The following is an 18,238-nucleotide window of genomic DNA, read 5'->3' as shown; positions in this document are numbered from 1 at the left end:
TTACATGACAATCTGTTATATGCAAAACTCAGTTTGGAATGAAAGGCACTGATATTTTTTTTTAGCATATGAACTGAATGCACCTAAAGAACTAAGCCAGCTGAGAGCTTTTAGATAAGAAGGTGTGTGAACGTGTGCAAAATATGCTGACAGCTTCTATAATTGTCTTCAAGAAACATTTTTTAAGAGGACAACATTGGGTCAGAAATGCAATGCCTCTGGTGAGATGACACGTCATTAAGAACTACTGCTAGAGATACCCCCTATCCCATCCAAATAAGCCACTGATCACATCACTGGGATCAAAAAATCTCCTTTTGGAAAGTGCCAAGAAGAAATCTTTTCATTGTATTGATTTCATTTAAAATCTCTGCCTCCAGAGTCCCACTTCTGCATCTATCATTTAAACACCAAGAAATACATTTTGACACCTCATAGAAACCACAAAAGATATGCACGTGGCAAAAAGTTCTCACCAACTGAAATTAATATTTCCATATACTCAGTTAATCACCCTGAAGCTGGGGTAGAGTTGGATCACAGCATCTTCCTGGAGACTGGCATTTTGCAAAGCCCTCCCTGCATTTCTTGCAAAGAAACAAAGGTATTTTTGCTGTTGAGTAACAGTTACAACATTTACAAATGTGAATTGCTCTTAGCAAAGCAGAAGACAAGCCAGAACTATTACTAAGCTTCCTTTAGCCCAATGTTCTCATCTGAAGAGCCAGCCTATGCCCTTGTACTTGCTTACTGTTCTTTTCTATGTTGTTTCTACCTTGTCTTCAGATTTTTGTACTGTAATTCTACAAAGCTAAAGCTCTCATATTTTTCTCTGTTTCTGGTAGTAGAACCAGGTTAACAGGCTGCAATACACCCCTAGAGAAAGCCATCTCCACTGTCTACCACCAGCACTTGATCCTATAAAGTTTTTCTGCCTCTTGGGTTTATACAAGACTCAAAAAGTTCCCTCTTCTGTCTTGTTCTCAAATCCTCCTTCCATACGTTAATTACTTTTTTTTTTCCTAGATGTATATGTATATGCTATTAAAACTCACTCCACTTAAAAACAAAATAAATTCAGGTTCCAAAACTATATTTGTCCATTCCTCTGAGCATGAATTATGCTGTAACATGATTATATTGTTTAGGACAAATGAAGAAAAAAAGATGGACAAACTGCCATTCACACAACTTGTTTGCATAATTATGGTACTCTTGATCTGCTGATCAGCTCTATAACTTGTGTTCCAACTGATCTTTCACTAATAGCAACACTTCATAAAATCATAGAATGGTTTGAGTTTGAAGGGACCTTAAAGATCATCAAGTTCCAAACCTCTGCATGGGCAGGGACACCTCCCACTAGATCAAGGTGCTCCAAGCCCCATCCAATCTGCCTTTGTTCAAGTAAAGGATGCTCAGCCTACGACCTCTGTTTATCACAGCAGTCTCCCTTTCTCAGATGGTTGTGGGTTTTTTTACAGGCCTTTATTATTTCAGTTTATTTTCATTATAGCTTCACTGGTTTCACAAAATAAAGACAAGCAACAACCAAGCAGAAAAAAACCCCAAACAAATAACTTGTAGACATGCACACCTTGCTATTGATTTTATTAGTGCCTTTCCTATGTTATAGACACAGATCCACTTACTAAATGGGATTAAAAACATCTACTACTTTAGGAAAGAAAAAAAAACAAAAGCTAGTGAAAAATAGCTCTAGTATCTTGGGAACTATTCAGGGGAGCTGCTTTCTTGGACCTGAGAGAAAGGTCCACATACAGTACTTTCGTAAAGGGCCAGAAGAAATGCATAAAATGTGACAAACACTAGAACAGGTTCTTCCCTTGCACATTTTCACAGCTTCCAAAAAATGAGTTCAGGAACTTGGCTAATTCAGGAGAAGCCTTGGATAAACCTGTCCAATAGGCAGTGATACACCTATTTTCCATGAATTTTTCTTAACCTCATTCAGAAGCTACTTATACTTTACCACTTCATAATCTGTTGAGGTTCTCCCTAATTCTTCTGATTTTTTCCAACAGCTCTTTTTAAGACAGGAGAACATATACTACTAAAAAAGTGGATGACTCTGCATTTACATAGCAACATAATAAGGTTTTATGTTCCCACAGAGAAAAATTGAAAAATCAGTTCTTCCACAGCACTATTTAATAGCAAGAATTATGAAGCTACCTTTAATTAGAAAATAATTTGCTATGTTCTGCCTCAGGACACCAATTCAATTCAATAAAAAGAAGCTGACATAAGTACTCTCAGGTGCCAACAACTTTGTGTAACATCAGCACTTGACTGCACTCAGAAGCACAGAGACAACCAGGTCAGTTTTGAAGCTGAAATCCTGTAGCAACTGGCTAAAAGTTTTTGAAAGGCTTGAGGAGATTTCCAAGGCAAGTTGTAAGAGAAATGCAGATAAACAATAGTTAAAAAGCCTATGCAGAAAATAGTTGTAAGCTTTTATGTCAAGATAAAGACTGAGATTTGAAAAAAAATCACTCAAAAGCTAAATTATTTTTGATTCCAGGAGCAATGACATACTCAAAACTGTTCCTAGAATATGAGCTTTTTTGGTAGATAGCTAATATGCTTCTATTTTACCACAATCTCTGCTCACCAAAGAGAGTGGCACTGAAGACTGTGATGCTGCTTCCATAGAAAAGGCAAGTTTCATCACTGCATCACTAACAGCAACTCTGGGACTTGGAAAAAAAGTTTATTCCACTATGAATTTTCTACCATGATTTTATTAGAACAAGCAGAAGCCACAGCAGCAGTCAGGAATCAGCACTGCAGCAGCAAAATCCATTGCAGGACTCAGCAAAATCTCAAACTAAATTCTTGCACATGAACATACACTATTCTTAGTGCTACAGCAGGCTCCATCAGAGATGCAGAAGAAAGAGAGGAGAAAGTAAGGAAGAAAACAGAAAATTCAAAAACACCCACTGTATTGAAGGACACTGACAGACCAGTTACCACTGGTCTCAACGTGGCACTAACCAGAGAGAGTCCAGAAGTTCAAAGTTATCTTTGGTGTCAAGTATTCCATGGATTCCCTGTCCTGGAAATTACCTGTTCCCCTTTCTCACATAAAATCTTGACCAAAAAATGTATAGATGTTGCATAGGTGCAGCAAGAGGGCCTTCTTTTACACTTGCTGAGGAACAATCAGCTTCATGGTTCATAAACCCTTGGTTAATATTGAGTTTTATAACTTTCCAAATTAGTGGTACTTTCAAATAATTACCAACATTTTAAATTTATTCCTAAAATTGCCTTTTAACATAATAAGGTTAATATTAAACCAGCCTAGCAGCTAATACAGGCAGACAGTACAATGCCAACAGTCTAAAGAATACACTCCAAAAAAGAAGTTGGTAATATGTCCCATTACAATTTTTGCTGGATTTTTAATTTAAACATAGGCAGGTTTTTGAATGTGAAGTGTTCAGCCAAATATAAAATTAAACCCTTTTCCTAAACTAGAAACTTTTCAAACACAAAAATGTGCAGGACTCTCTCTATTAGCTTGTACAGATTAAAAGCTAAATTTAATTTTTGAAGGAAAAAAAATATCCTGGATGTTTGCCAGGTTAAAGCCCAAAGCAGACTTGTTATGACCCTGATAAAAAGCCCCATATATAGGACAGAATTTCATTCTACCATTACATAAAGAACTGCTTGGCTCCATAATGTCTGTGTGAAATATTAAAAAAGTTTGAAAAAGAAGAAAAAGTTTGAAGTCTTTCAAATAGCATTTTCTAATCTTCCTCTCAATATCTTGGATCAGTTTTACCCTACTTGGTATCTTCTGTTCTTAAAAGTGACTCAGGTAATTCTCCTCTTGCATTGATTCAGTATTTTTAAAAAAATTAAAAAAAATTTAAAAGGGCTTCTAATCTACATCAAAATCCATTTTGTGTAAAGCATTCTTCAGGTAACTTCCTGCAGGGATCAAATACAAAATGCTTTTGATTGAAGTGACAGAGCTTTAGTGCCTAATAACTGAGAATAAAAACACCGTCCTAACCAGATAGTCACACAAGCACACAAGATAATGCACCAGTGCTAAAAAAAGACCTAAATTAAAAGCTATCAGCATCAGACTGAGTGTTTACATTTATTAGGAGCTTCAGAGAAGGTCTTATGCCTCCCCAGAAATATTACACTAAGCCTACACAAACGTGATGTCAGAGAGAGAAGATGAAGGCAGAGCAGGAATCAGAATCCCAGACTGGTTTGGGTTGGAAGGGACTTTAAAGATCATCTAGTTCCAATGCCCTGTCATTGGGGTCCCTCCCACTAGACCAGGTTGCTCCAAGCCCCATCCAACCTGCCCTTGAACATTTCCAGGGATGTGGCATCCACAGCTTCCCTGGCCAAAGATCTCTGGAAATAATTCCACAGATCTTACGGATAAAAAACACCGATTAGTCAACAACTTGTATTTTCTGTTTTCTCCCTGTTTAACCTAAGATGGTGTGTGTTTCTAGCTGGCACACTCAAAGTACAGCTCTATGGCAAGTAACAAGGAGAAAGTGGAGGTTAAAAATCCACTGAAATATCAGCAGGATGCACAAAAATCCATCTCCTTCCTGTTCAACAGCAATTCCCACAAAAGACTTTACACCTTAAGGTGGTGACAAGAACTGTCCTTAATGAATAATTTTAAGTTTTCCTCCCCCAGACTAATGAAGTTCCCTGGGTCATGAAACCCAAACCTACACCAGACACTGCACTCTGACCCACACAGAGGTTAGATGAACCCAGAACTAACTGCTTTTCAGAATTCAAGCAGCCATCATGATTTCCCCCTTACTTCTTCATGATGTTGTGACTGTATTAAAAAATATAACAAGTTTTTACCACCCTCTTTGCAGCCACAAGATTTTTAGAGAAAAACCATGGTGGCACACATGCTGTAGCTAAGTATTAGGACTGAAATATATTCATTAAATCAAGTCCCTAATCAGGCCAGGTCATACCTGTTAAAAATCTAGTAGATAGCTCCATCTTTCTCAGTGTGTTTCCAACTTTTATCTTATTACACTTAACCCAATTTATGGCAATCCTTATAAAAAGGGCAGAAACTACTACTTCTTGTTATGAGTCCTATTATTTTACAAAACAAAGTGCAATAAATTTTATGGCTTTCCACAGTAGCATTACAGAGATCTCAAAAGAAACTAAAAGCTCTCCTTACACCTTTTTGAACTAAAGCCAAAAATAGTGATGTGGTTTTATTATTCTACCAGGAAAGCAGCTCCAGCTTGCTAGGTATCACTTCTGCAGGTCCTGCTCTCAAGAACAGAGAAGTCAGGCTAGACAGCTGGTCAATACTGAAGTCTTAGATTTGGAGTAGATAGAAATTACAGACCTAAGATAGCAGTTAATTAATTCTGCTAATGAAAATGTTGTGCCACCTGCCAGAGAAATGGAGAACTGCTGCTGGCTTAGAACTCCACCAGTAATTTGTTTTGGTTTTTTAATTTACTTATTAGATTAGGATTAGCATCCTGGAAACACCATTTTGAAAGCAGGTTTTATTCATATCCAAGATACAATCATTGAATCTCAGATGACCAGCTGGTGGGAATATTTTTGCACTATTTCTACTGCAAAGATGAGGTCCAGTTGAGAGGAATGCTTGGGAATAAAATATGAATAAAAGGGAGATTTTTAACTTTCACACCCCTTCATCTGTTAAATGAAACAAGACCCCAAAAAAATTAAGGAGAAATGTGGAAAAGGTACCAAACAGCTTTAAAGCACAGAAGATGCTTTTGCCACCGAAAAAGCACTTCCATACCATTATCCCATTTCCAGTGGAAATCTCAGTCCCAGAGATGTACAAATCACACACAAACAGCAGCTCTACTCAACCCATTACTAACATCAGTTTTTCAGTCATGGTGGTGCATAATTCCTGACTCTTCAGCTCCATTTCCCCCAGGCTGAAGTCAGCAACAGAAGCTTTCCCTCCCAAATGGAAACTCCAGTATTTTACTATTCAGAACCACTCTGAGAGACACCATTTCCCATTGTTCCACTATGTATTTATAAAAAGCTTTTCAAGAAGGTGCATGCAGTGAACTGTACCTCATTTTCGCCACATTCAGGTGGTGAATCCTTGTGTATAGCCATCTGATACTTGGCAAATAAAGTGGCTGACTGGTTGAAGGATGATTTGAACTGGGGGTCCTCAAAGGAGACAGGTACTAACCTCACCTTCAGAGCAAGGAAAATACAAGCATACTATTTTGAGTGCATATAATCAGATAATATGCTTCTGAAGGTAAGGCTAGTGAAAGATCTCCTCCTATCCACTTCAAAGCCTCTGAAGTCAGTTTCCTACTTTAGACATAGTAACAAGAAAATCCTCCTACAGGGGGAAGGCTGACAGCCAGCACCATGCTAAAATTGGCTGTTGACACTGCCATTAAACAATAAAAATTGCATAACACTGGAACACTTCAAAGCATCAGTCTATTCAACCCGTTTTTTTTGACCAACTTATCTAACTAATCATCCACTAATTTTATTTTCATTGTGCTGTCTCTCAAGGACTTTTCAGATGTATTCTTTTTAATGGCACATTGCTCATTGCCCCAGTTTAGCAACTGTATATTCCTGCTACATTTACTTTTTCTCCAATTTTTTTCTTTACAGCATTAGAGAGGTTCTATGTCTGTCAGTTAACTATTACACACTGTCTGGCCATTACAAGAAGCAGTAACAATGTGTAATTTAAATGGAGTGCACTAATCACTTCTTGAAAGGCTTAAATTGAAAACCAAGAGGTTTATAAAACTTCTGTGAACCTTAAACCAACAATCTGTATGTGTGATAAGTTCTTCACTCACGTGTTGGCCCTGATCATGCTTGTGGAAGCATTCAAACCACAGCCAGTGAGACTAGTTATCCAGGTGAGTGCTCAGCTGGTTTTAGTTCTCATGAGATTTGTATTTATAAGGCCCATAATATCTATCTCCAGAAGTCTCATCCTCTCCATCTCTTACCCAATAGCAACCCCATGTATCTTCTTTAACTTTGCTGTCTGCAATTAAGACCAAATGAGATATCAAAAGGGTTTTGCACTTTCAGGACATTGATTTTATTTGATAGTGTTTTACATGCTCCTCAGTACACAATGGATATAAAATCCACATTTGTTTCTTCTAGAAAAAAGACACACAAAATGGAGGGGAAGTTGAGCTTTGCATAAAATTCATTTGGCCTTCTGACCTGATTTATAGTTGGTTTATCAGGTGGGTCCTTGTGAATAACCATCTGGTAACGTTTATAGACCTGGTAAGACTCCTGAAATGTGGCTTTGAACTGTGAACTTGGTGGAGATGATCTCACCACCCTCACCTTCAGAAGAAGTTAAACACATTTATTATTACAGTATCATGAAAGAACTACATATTAATACATACACAAACATCACAACAGAGGGAATTTTTTACTTCCACACAAGGGCCCTAACAATTGAATTAGTATCAGCCAAAAGCCTTCTAATTCTTCAGCTTAATTTAGGCTACTGAAGGCTTTTCTATTTACACTGAATAACACAGAAAGTTTTCAAACTGCAAATTAAGATGACTAAAATGCCTATAGAAGAAGTACAGGAAATAATCCCACAAATGGTATGCAGACTGACATTTTAAAGAGACCTTCTGTACTTACAAAAGTCTTCTCTTGGAGTTTCACATTATACTGAAAAATACTTGAAGGACCCATGCATTTGGAAGACTCATGTCTGTGCTCTTTAGACAAAGACCACTTTTTTTGCACTAATCCCAAGAGGATTTCTTGATACGTCTCAAATTGAAAGAGGAAGATGAAACAATGTTTCCATGTTCAATTACAAGTTAATTGCAATTGTCATCAGCCTTCCTCACCATCATCCTCACACACACCAAAATAAAAGAATCATTTTTTTAAAATCTGTACATTAGAAATTGTTATTAGTAAAAATAATTGCTCCCTTACCAAAAGAATGCTAAGCAACAGTGTCTCTCTTCTCAAGCATATTTAAGAACACATCCATCTCAAAAAACACTTATTTTTCAGTATGGTTCTATTCTCACAAAAAGCAGGGGTTCTGATCCCAAAACCAACCAAACAAGAAAACAACACACTTGACAGTCATAGTAAGGGGCAAAGATAATCTGAGACAACACTGCTGGAACCATCTTCCTTTTAATTCTCCTCTCATTTTCTAAATGAAGATGTTCAGAGAAAGCCACGATACTTCTGGTACACAAGTCACCAGAAAATCTAGAGGAGTGAGATGGATCAATTTCATGGCTTCTTGGCAGTTATTTAGGGTGAATCTATTAAGTCACCATCATTACCTCTTTGAATAATTATCAAAGAATTTTCAACATTTAACTTCCAATACCATCACTGATGATAGTAACTCCAAGAAAATACTTCTATTCAGATGGTTGTTCAGCTTCCAGGGGAAAAAAAAAAAAAAAATGTTTTATGGCTTAGAAAGCCCAAAAGTCTTCCAGGTGACTGTCTCCATATCACTAATAGATTTAATGGCAACCAGGATGTTAAGCAAAATTTTCCACCATCGTTTTTACAGCTTCCAAAGACATCAACAGATATCAAAGACATTTATAAAGAGCAGCTCTCTTCTTATCTGTTTAATTTTATGAACCGTTGCTGCTTTCTTGTCAAGATTTGTTAGTAAAGTTAGTTTAAGTATTTATATTCTGCAGAACTAAATATTGAATCTCATCATTCAACACTCAGTTCATTTCAAGTCTTTCATGTTCCAGTCACACTGTACAACATAAATTCACAAGTTATTTTGGTAACTTGTACTGGTCTCTGTTACGACTACAAGTGCAAGAGCCCCCTCTTGTGGTTACACAGAGCTCAGCTGCACCATAGATAACACCATGCAGTACCACATTTATTCCAAGATTTAAACCATAATCATTCCATAAAGTCCCAGATACTCAACACCTGAGCATTTAAAAATCTAACTGGACTTGAATTTACCTCCAACAACAGTGAACGAGACATTACCTCTAATTTGTGTGGCGCATCATCAGGTAAAGAGACAAAAACGAAGTCTTCAATGGTTTTAGGTTGGTTTGTTTTAGATTTAGAGTTTTGAGAGAGGAGAACTTGATCTCCTGCTTGAAGCTGAGAGCCTTCTAACGTGCACATCTGCTTCTGAAGGAGCTTCTGCAGTTTTCTCTCTTTCCGGATGTCCTTTGCTTTTCGACACGGCGGCTTGCTCAGGTCAGCCCCTTTCCCTGCAAGGGCACAGGCAAAGAATTAAACATTCTGCAACAAACAGGTAGCTCTTACACAATCACAGAAAAGAAACTGTTAAAACGACCATTAATTGCAAACTGTGGTCTGAACATAACATGGTCTCTCCTGTTTACAACTGCCAACAATGCCCAACGCCAAGCAAAGGTTCAATGACATTTCCCCTACAGCTGTTTAAAGCAGCACTTTGATATGGAAACACCTTGACCATGACTCAATCCCAGAGCCAAGGTTATATTTAAAAACAAAAAGGAAAATACTCCCTGTCTTAAAAAAGAGTCTGAAAAATCTGCCCATAAATCATTACACCACATCCCTCTCCCAGAGACAAAGAAAAGCTCCTGTCTGATACATGGCAGAGTGATGTGCTGTAGCTACAGGATCAGCCTGAAATACTAAAAGGAAAAAAACACCAAAACTACAAAACCTCCAAGGCAGATTCCTAAAGAGTTGTTCTACTGCATTAGAAACCCAGGTGGCTACAGAAGAGACTCCTGTCTCTTCTGCAGTAAATGCAGTAGAAATGCAGTAGAAAAAGGGTTTACTTTATTGTCACCTTATGCAGTACATGGAAATACCACTAATGTGATGTAAAAGAAGAGTAAAAGGCCACTTCAGCTGACATCTTTGCTTGAAATTATATTCAGATTCAATGTTTTAACTCACTGACTCACTTTTCTCAATTTACCTCTGTCTTTAATAGATCAGCCATTCATAATGTTCTATTTGTGAAATGTTATTTACTTAAAAGAAAAGTCAAACGTAGGAAAAATAAATGGATCAGGCTGGAAAGCAGTACACAGCAGTACAAGAACTCAGTCTTAAAGTAACAGAAATCCCAAGACATGCACACATAAAAACTCAAGTGGTCCAAATTTCTCAGCTGATGTAAGATAACACAGAATTTTCTTCAATTAAAAAAAAAAAGAGAGACAGCTGGTGCCCATGGTACCCACTTAATGCACTGAAAGGATGGGTACCAAACAAATTATCTCTAGACTGTATTACTTTAATCAATATTGATTGCAAATCCATACAGTCAAATTTCTAAGCACTACAAAAAGCAAGAAACACTTGGCTAACACTTCTCAGTTCTGTCTAAAATGTGGGTATTACTGTTGGCTGTTCCATGTAGTGCACACCAGTGACTAAACACCACACCTCCCTCCAGGAGCTGTGTCAGAGCTGCATGAATCTGCTGCACTACTGAAAACAGTGGTGGAAGAAATCATCAATTTTCAAGGAATACCTGTCTCAGCTTAGCACCTGCTCTTGGAAGTTCCATACAGAGGGAAAGCTGTATTCAAAAATCACACCAGCAGCCAGCTAATGTCACACAAAATACCTCTAGCTCTGCATTTTTTATTACTTTGCAAGGCAGTTGTAGATAGGTTGCAGGCCAAAATAAAATAAAACATAATATAAACAATTCCAGAAAGAGATCAAGAGTGGAAAAAACTACTCCCATGTAAGGAAATATAGTCATATATCCTGCATAGAACCAAAACTGCAACAAATATTATATTATTCTATGAAATATTATTACAAACTGCTGAAGAAGTCCTTTATGCCATTAGCTTCCTCCCAAAATCCATGTATTTCAAAAATACAACTGGCAACTTGTAGACTTATTTTTTCAAATGAGAAAGTACCCTGAATGGTGAGCTGCTTTCATTTAAAGCATTAGGAAGAAGACATTTCCAACTCTGTTAACATTTATATGAAGATTCCAAACCCAGACTTAACTACAGCTTATCCCACTTAACTCTTTTGAAGGAAATTGGAAATTACATGGAAATTGTTTTTCCCAGCACTCCTATGAAAGTGTAGTCAGATCTCCTTTTGCTGCTCATTCTTCTTACCTGTAACTTATTAGCCAAAAATGACATATTTCATGTCCTCTACCTGCTTCAGACCATGCCATGGACAATGGGAACAGTGGTATCCTTCCACAAACTGGAAATGGTGAGAGCACTGGTATTCTGAAAGCTCACTGATGTGTTTAAAGTCACTTCACCTGCAAAGAACTGCAGACCTCACAGCAGCTGCCTTTGTCTTTCTTTACCAATAGATACATCAAAGAACTGGCAAAATACTTTGTACTGGGATAAACTTTTAAGCACCAGTAAGGCTGCAGGCTATTCTTTTCAAAGTTCATACCATAAAGAATTTACAGAGTTTGTAAGTGTCCTCCTGGGGCAAGAAAGTAGCAAGCTCTTCATGGCTCACCCAGAAAATTCCCAGACTAGTTTCTCCATGCAGACTCCACAACAGCTGAAACGTTGACAGCATCTCAGGGACTTAGAAAAAAGGAGCTAATACCACTTCAGCACTCTTCAGACACCCTACAATTGCACTAGCAGATCTGATGATTGAGTGGTCTTACCTCTCAGCTAAGGTTTTGTGAGTGTCTTTCATTCATACAGCTAAAATTATTCACCAGAAAGGGATAAATATTATTAAGAAATTACAGATACTATGTGACCTGCCCATGGGCAAACAAGTCAGAGGAAGAGTTTATTTAAAATACTCATGATACATTTGAAGAATGAGTGCTTCATCTGTGTCAGGATCTGTTTCATGTCTCCTAGCTTCTATAAGCTCTAAGTTAGCAAGTAAAAGTTCTTAAAACAATGAATGTGCAAGGAGACATAAGCAAACCTTCTTTTCTATCTGAAACTGTGCAGAAACAGCCCATCATTCCTATAGGACAATGACCTGTTTTGTTTATAAAGGAATAAAATGCAATTAAACAATCTTTTAGAAAGTAAGTCTACATTTCCCAGGATGAAAAATAAACATCTTTCTAGCTGGAAAATTTTAAACTAAATTTGACCTGTGACACCGCCTACCCTAAAAAAAAATAAAATTAATTTAAGACTAATTAGATAAGCTTCCTGGTGCATTTATTGTGCACTTTTATACCTCATTCAACAGCTCCACAAAGAAACAAGCACAGTTATGAGTATTTCTCCTCTATAGGAGTAAACCAAATTCTTTTGAAACAATGTTTCAAGCTTTATTTATCTGTATTTGCAGTGTTAAAGTTTTACCCAATGTTATTCTTAACACAACTGAAGACCTCACCTTTTTCAAAACAATGGCAGGTTTACATACATAATCTTTACCCAAGGCTGCCATCTGCTGTCAATGCCCACTTAGCTTGCTTCCAAAACAATGTTAACACAAAGTTTTTCATTATCTACTTAAAAAATAAGATTAAAAATAGAAGACATCTATTAAAAAAATAAAATTTGAAAATTTGCATGACAAATATAAACTATTTGAAGGCTACAAAAGCTTTGACTGCATTTTATAAATTCAAAATACAAAATATAGTATTAAAAATTCTGGACAGGTTTTCCAGGAATGTGGAACTGTACTGTTTCCATGCAGCACTACTGGTTTTCTGATCAAGCGTTTCTGACTCTCCTTTTTGTTTGGGTGCAAAATTCCTGGTTATGCTGATGAAAATCTGAACCAATCAGAACACACATTTATCAAGGCCAAACTCCACTATGTTAGTTGAAATTAACCTATAGAAGAAAACAAAAATCTTTGTGAAAGAAAAAGTACTTGGAAGTTCTAAAAATTACCAGCACAACATGCAATAGGGGAGTAAAACTAGTAATTATGGTGTCCCAACAGAAGGAGAAACTCTAAAATATCCAGTCTTCACCAGGATTTTAACATTACCCACCATGTATTTGCTAACTGCAATGCAGAAAAAAACCCTTCATTTTTCTGAAGAGGCCTTTGTAGAAGCTGTGCAGAAATGGCAACATGATCTGTAAGACAAGACAAGCTCTGGACCACAACGAATCATGCAATCATAGAATGGTGAAGGTTGGAAGGGACCTCAGAGATCATCAGGTTCCAACCTCCCTGCTATAAGCAGGGACACCTCCCACCAGCCCAGGCTGCACAAGCCTCATCCAACCTGCCCTTCAACACCTCCAGGGATGGGGCTTCCACAACCTCCCTGGGCAACCTGTTCCAGCACCTTCCTGCCCTCATGGTGAAGAATTTCTTCCTGATGTCTCACCTAAATCTCACCCCTTTCAATTTAAAACCATTATTCCTTGTCCTATCACTGTCTTTTCTGATGAAAAGTCCCTCCCCAGCTTTCCTGGAGCCCCTTCAGGCACTGGAAGGTGCTCTAAGGTCTCCTCAGAGCCTTCTCTTCTCCAGGCTGAACAGCTCCAATTCTCTCAGCCTGTCCTGTAAGCAATTCTGTGTTCTTTCCCAGTGCAGGCTGTTGGTCAAATGAATTCTTCTGGCAATAATCCATCCACCCCTGACCATTTTCCTTCCAGAAACTCCCCATGTCCCACAGGAAGGAAGCCAGGACAGAAGAGAAGCAGAGGCAATCCACAGCACTCTGCAGGCACATCCTGGTAGCAGTATTTTCCAGCATTTCTTTTTCCCTTGAGGACTCATGGAATTCTCTGCATGATCCCACTGCACAGAAGATCACCCTCCAGCTGTGACCAGTTCTTCCCTGTCACAACAAGCAGCATGGGAAGTTTAACACTGCTGCAAGCAGATGGAGATCCCAGGCTCTGGTACCACAGCAATGGGTACCTTGACAACATACACAAAAAAGACTAGACAGATTAGCTTTTTTCAGGGTAGTTTTCATGTTCAAATTCAGCCCAGAGACACCAATTCAGAAAAATTTACAATGTAAAACTCAGATTGAAGGATAACTTCCCCACTAAAAAAGTGACCACATTATTAAGATGATTATTGTAATAAAAAAAGCCATCAATATTCTAAGTAATTTCACACAAAACTCTAGAAATTAATAAACTTTCAGGTTTTGACACCTGAGAGCTGTGGCATTGCATAAATGCACCAAAACCACTAGTTTTTCAAAATTTCATATCCTCTTCTGACACTGCTTTTCTTATCTAAAAGTATCCAAAACCTAACACAAGGCAAGCTTCCAACAGCTGAAAAAGCTCAACTAGAAAATGTCACTCTTACAGAGGACCAAAAGTATCTGTGCTTATATTTTTGCAGGGTTTTGTGGTTTGTTTGTTGTTGTTTTGGGTGGGTTTTTTTTTTGTTTTTTTAAATCAGCAGGAATGTATACAACTTCCTTTAAGAAATAAAAACACAATCACATACTCGGTGTATTTCCAGTACCAGCTGGATTTGTGGCAAACAGCCTATGAATGCATAAGAAATACAACCTGAAAAAAGTTCTTCACACAGGTGTATCCTTGGGGTGCAGATGGTGCAATCTGTATAACCAAAAGATGACCTGCAGAAGTTAATTAATATAAAAACAGTACCTAGGGCATTTTTGTTGGGTCTTAAACTGGTTTCCCACTGCTGCATAAGACACAGGGTTAAACCTTAAACCAACTCAGTAACTAGAACTCCTGTAGCCAAAGCTGTGTCCAGCTCTTTGTCTTGCACAAGGTACATGAAGGTACCTAAAGCCTGAGTCACCACATCTTCTAGAGGAAAGGGAAAGCTGCATGTACATCTTGTTCTCCCAAACTGGAAAGTGGTCCCAGTGCCTGAGGAGCTTTGATCACCTTGACCTATCTGATCTCAATCTAAGCAGCTTACAGAAAACTGTCAGCTGCAGATAACGTGTTCTCAATAACTAAAATAAAAACATTAATATAATCAAAATGAATGGAACTTCCAGGAAACAACTAAGAAAACAAGTAACATACAGCACCTCTCAATTAATACATTGTAATTCCAGAAACTGGCAAGAGTATAGGGAGTAAAAAGAAACAATTACTGAATTACTAGGCAAGATAAAAAGGTCTTCAACAGCATGTGAAATCATAATAGTATATTCCAATTACTACCAAAAATTTTACTACCTGGCTTAGGTGGTGCATGGACAATTTTAGCCGAATGTGATGGTTCTCCAGGGACTGGCTTGTCTTGATCTGCACATATCTGAAGGGAACCTGATTCCACCTTCTGCTCATTCACCTCTTCTTTTGTCTCTTCAGTGTCCTTATCTTCATTTTCCACCCGCTCTGTGTGATCCACACTCAAGGGAGTCAGTTCAGACTGACTGACTTGAGACTCACTTTTGTGTGCAAAATCACACACAACTGCATCTTCTATATGGGAATCCATAGGTTCTTCTGTAAATAATTAAAAACTGCACAGGTTAATTTCTCTCTTTATAACCACTGCTCACACTTTGCACAATTAACACTAATATTAAATTAACTTCTTTCCAATTTTACAACTGCTTTCCAACAGATCAAGTGACTATTTGGCATCATCTGAAAACAGAAAGCTTTCTTTATGACCCTGGATCACACCAGCACCAACTCATTGATGACAACAGTTCTATTTTCTCTATGAAAAATAGGACAGTCAACTAATTTCATGCCATAACTTCAAACAAACAAGCAAACAAAGACACAAGAACACCCACGCAGATACAAAAGTGGCAAATTGTAATGATTCAGAACCAACAACACAAGTTCCAGAACAATTGGTTTTAGTGTTGGATAAAAGAGGTGTGACTGTTCAATCACCTGGAGAGAAAACCCTCCTTTCCCTGTTTGCCCTTCCTTTGCTCTGCCACCCACTGTCCTCCTCAGTCCTCTCCAGATTAGCACTTTCGTGTCAGAGGTTAAAAACAGTGGCTGATTCTCTGTGGCACCCAGAGAGTAAGCACATGCCCAAAGTGAAAAAGAAAATAAGCCAGTGTACACAAAAAGGAAACATATTCTTCAACAAAGTAACTCAGCTGCACAGTTTGGTCTCTGGGCAACCTCATACTCTTGATTCAAAACAAACTGTAAAGACACAACCAAGCCAGACCTTTATAAAGGAGCCTCTGTACAAAAATCAAAGGGTTTTAGCCTTTAGATCACTCGGGCAGGTATTTGATTCTCCTTTCAAACATTAGGGCTGGTTTTCAAACACCAAGAATTTCTTACCTTCATTGGGTGCTTTCGAAACATCTCCTTTGGAAATAAATTTCAACATTTTCTTCAGAACTTTCTTGTGAGATTTGGAGATCTGAAAATGCAAAGCTTGGCACCTTCAAAAGAAAAAAAATTTGATTGACCTTTTGTGGAAGATTATTTCTGAAAAAAGTGCTGAGAAACCACTTTTAAGTTACACTCTATGTACATTTTCTAATTATTTCTTAACTTTCCCTATATTCAGTGGTGAAATGTTTCATCAACACTTTTGAGTTAATAAAATTATATTGCCTTGTACTGCATAATGCAATTCCTTGTTGCATGTTTTGTGTGTATATGACTACAATCACTAAAATCACCTCTCCATCTTACAGATACAGCATCTGGCCACAGAGGCCAGAATTGAGTATCTACAATTATTCAAACCTATTCAGCAGGCAAGACTATCTTATTTGGGCTACTCAAGCAGTGTCTGTGGGACACAGACATACTGGTTCACCTGCAACCAGTCAGCAAGACAGCAATCACAGGACTCTTGGATTGCAACCCAGAAGCAAAAGGCAAGGGTACACACTTGGCAAACTGCTCTCAGGAAAACACCTTGAGCTGCTCACATCCCCCTGCACAAACCCAGCCACATCTATTTAGAATCCAAAATACCATTAGAAGTAGGTAAACTTTTCAACTATTCTGCATTTAAAGCAGTAAGCAAAATGGTTAAATACATACGAAGCAGTCAAATGACTTCCAGCAGCATATTTTGAGCTTCTTACCTTATTGTGTACTGAGGACAACATGTTTGATTCATGATAGGTTTGTAGACGTATTTTCCACTTCTAAAAATAATAATAAATATGTATTGATTTTTTTTTTATTGCTTGTCCTACAAATAGAAGACTAACCCTTCCTATTAACATAATATAAAAATATTACATATTACAAAAGTCCAGAAGCAAGCTCTTCAGCTTTTTGCTGCTATACTAAAATAACAGATTATTTTCCTGTTCAACAGTGTCATGTTACAAAAAGCCACAGAGCACTGGACAAATACATCTATTTCAGTTCCTTATGGAAGCTATTTTAACCGTTTTCACAGACCTTAGTTTTAAATCTGATTCAGTTCTACACTGAATCTAAACTGACAAGACAGCCCTGTATCTTCTTTTTAAGTTTACCTTCGCCATCCTCTGTCTATGAGATCCTGGTAATCTTGAACAGTCATCGAATGTGCCCACATACCTGCAACAAACGACACAGTACTACACCTGACCGACCACAGTTCGGCGTTAAAACACGAAAATACGGGAAGTTCTAGAGAAAAGCGACTGTAGAACTGAGCAGCTGGTGGTAAGTTTGGAAGGGCTGCGTCCCAAGGATTGGGGGTATTCACAGATCTCATGACGTGGTGCTGTAAAGAGTAATTTGTGTGTGAAGCAAACAGAAACGACACAAACCTTGGGCAGCGATCACCTGTCCTGCTCTGACTGTGCCAGCTACAAGTCTGGCCTCTCTCGCAGGGACACGCCAGGAAAGCAGCACAAAACTGCCCCTTCCCGGCGCCGCGGGGAGTCAGGAAGACGGAGCCGGACGAGGAGCAGAACCCGGCAGGGGCCATTCCCAGACAGCCCCGGGAAAGCCACCGCCCCGGAGCCCGGCAGAGCCCGGGCGCTGCCCCCTCTTCCCCAGGGATGAGCCCACCCCTCCGCTTCCCGCTGAGCCGGCTTAGCCGAGGCCTGTCCGGCCACAGCTTTAGCTCCGGCGGGCCGAGGCCGCTAAGGCGCTGACCCGGGGGTGGGGGTGAGCCCGGGCCGCGGGGCCAGGCGGGGCGGCCGCACCCGAGGTGCAAAACGGGACCTGCGGGCGGCACCGGCGGCACCGTCAAAACGCTCCGCACGAGCCTCCCCGCCCGCAGACCGCAGCAGCGCCCCACCACGGCTCCCCCGCTGACCCCAAGGCCGCGCCGGGACAACGACACCCGCCCCGGCCCCGGGGAGGCA

The 18,238-nt window shown here is 38.9% G+C and overlaps 1 protein-coding gene across 6 annotated transcripts in view; it reads right to left on the bottom strand.

Moving 5' to 3' along the window:
• Nucleotides 1–18,238, bottom strand: part of ATE1 (arginyltransferase 1) — an 81,065-nt gene that overhangs the window by 62,632 nt on the left and 195 nt on the right. For 2 of the 6 annotated variants that reach the window (XM_051618889.1, XM_051618891.1), the window contains exons 2-7: nucleotides 17,417–17,480; nucleotides 17,015–17,077; nucleotides 16,254–16,357; nucleotides 15,171–15,443; nucleotides 9,070–9,302; nucleotides 7,267–7,395 (exon numbers count right to left, since the gene is read on the bottom strand). In XM_051618889.1, the coding sequence (XP_051474849.1) occupies nucleotides 7,267–7,395; nucleotides 9,070–9,302; nucleotides 15,171–15,443; nucleotides 16,254–16,357; nucleotides 17,015–17,077; nucleotides 17,417–17,480 (866 nt within the window). Of the gene's footprint in view, nucleotides 1–6,120; nucleotides 6,250–7,266; nucleotides 7,396–9,069; nucleotides 9,303–15,170; nucleotides 15,444–16,253; nucleotides 16,358–17,014; nucleotides 17,078–17,416; nucleotides 17,481–17,695; nucleotides 17,879–18,238 lie in introns of those variants that run through there. The other 4 variants (XM_051618892.1, XM_051618890.1, XM_051618893.1 and 1 more) reach the window with 4 other exon arrangements.

Source organism: Apus apus, chromosome 4 (genome assembly GCF_020740795.1).
Source record: "Apus apus isolate bApuApu2 chromosome 4, bApuApu2.pri.cur, whole genome shotgun sequence".
In the NCBI taxonomy this organism is placed as follows: Eukaryota; Metazoa; Chordata; class Aves; order Apodiformes; family Apodidae; genus Apus; species Apus apus.
Note: the sequence above shows the minus strand (reverse complement) of the source record. Positions and strands in the feature narration are given on the sequence as shown.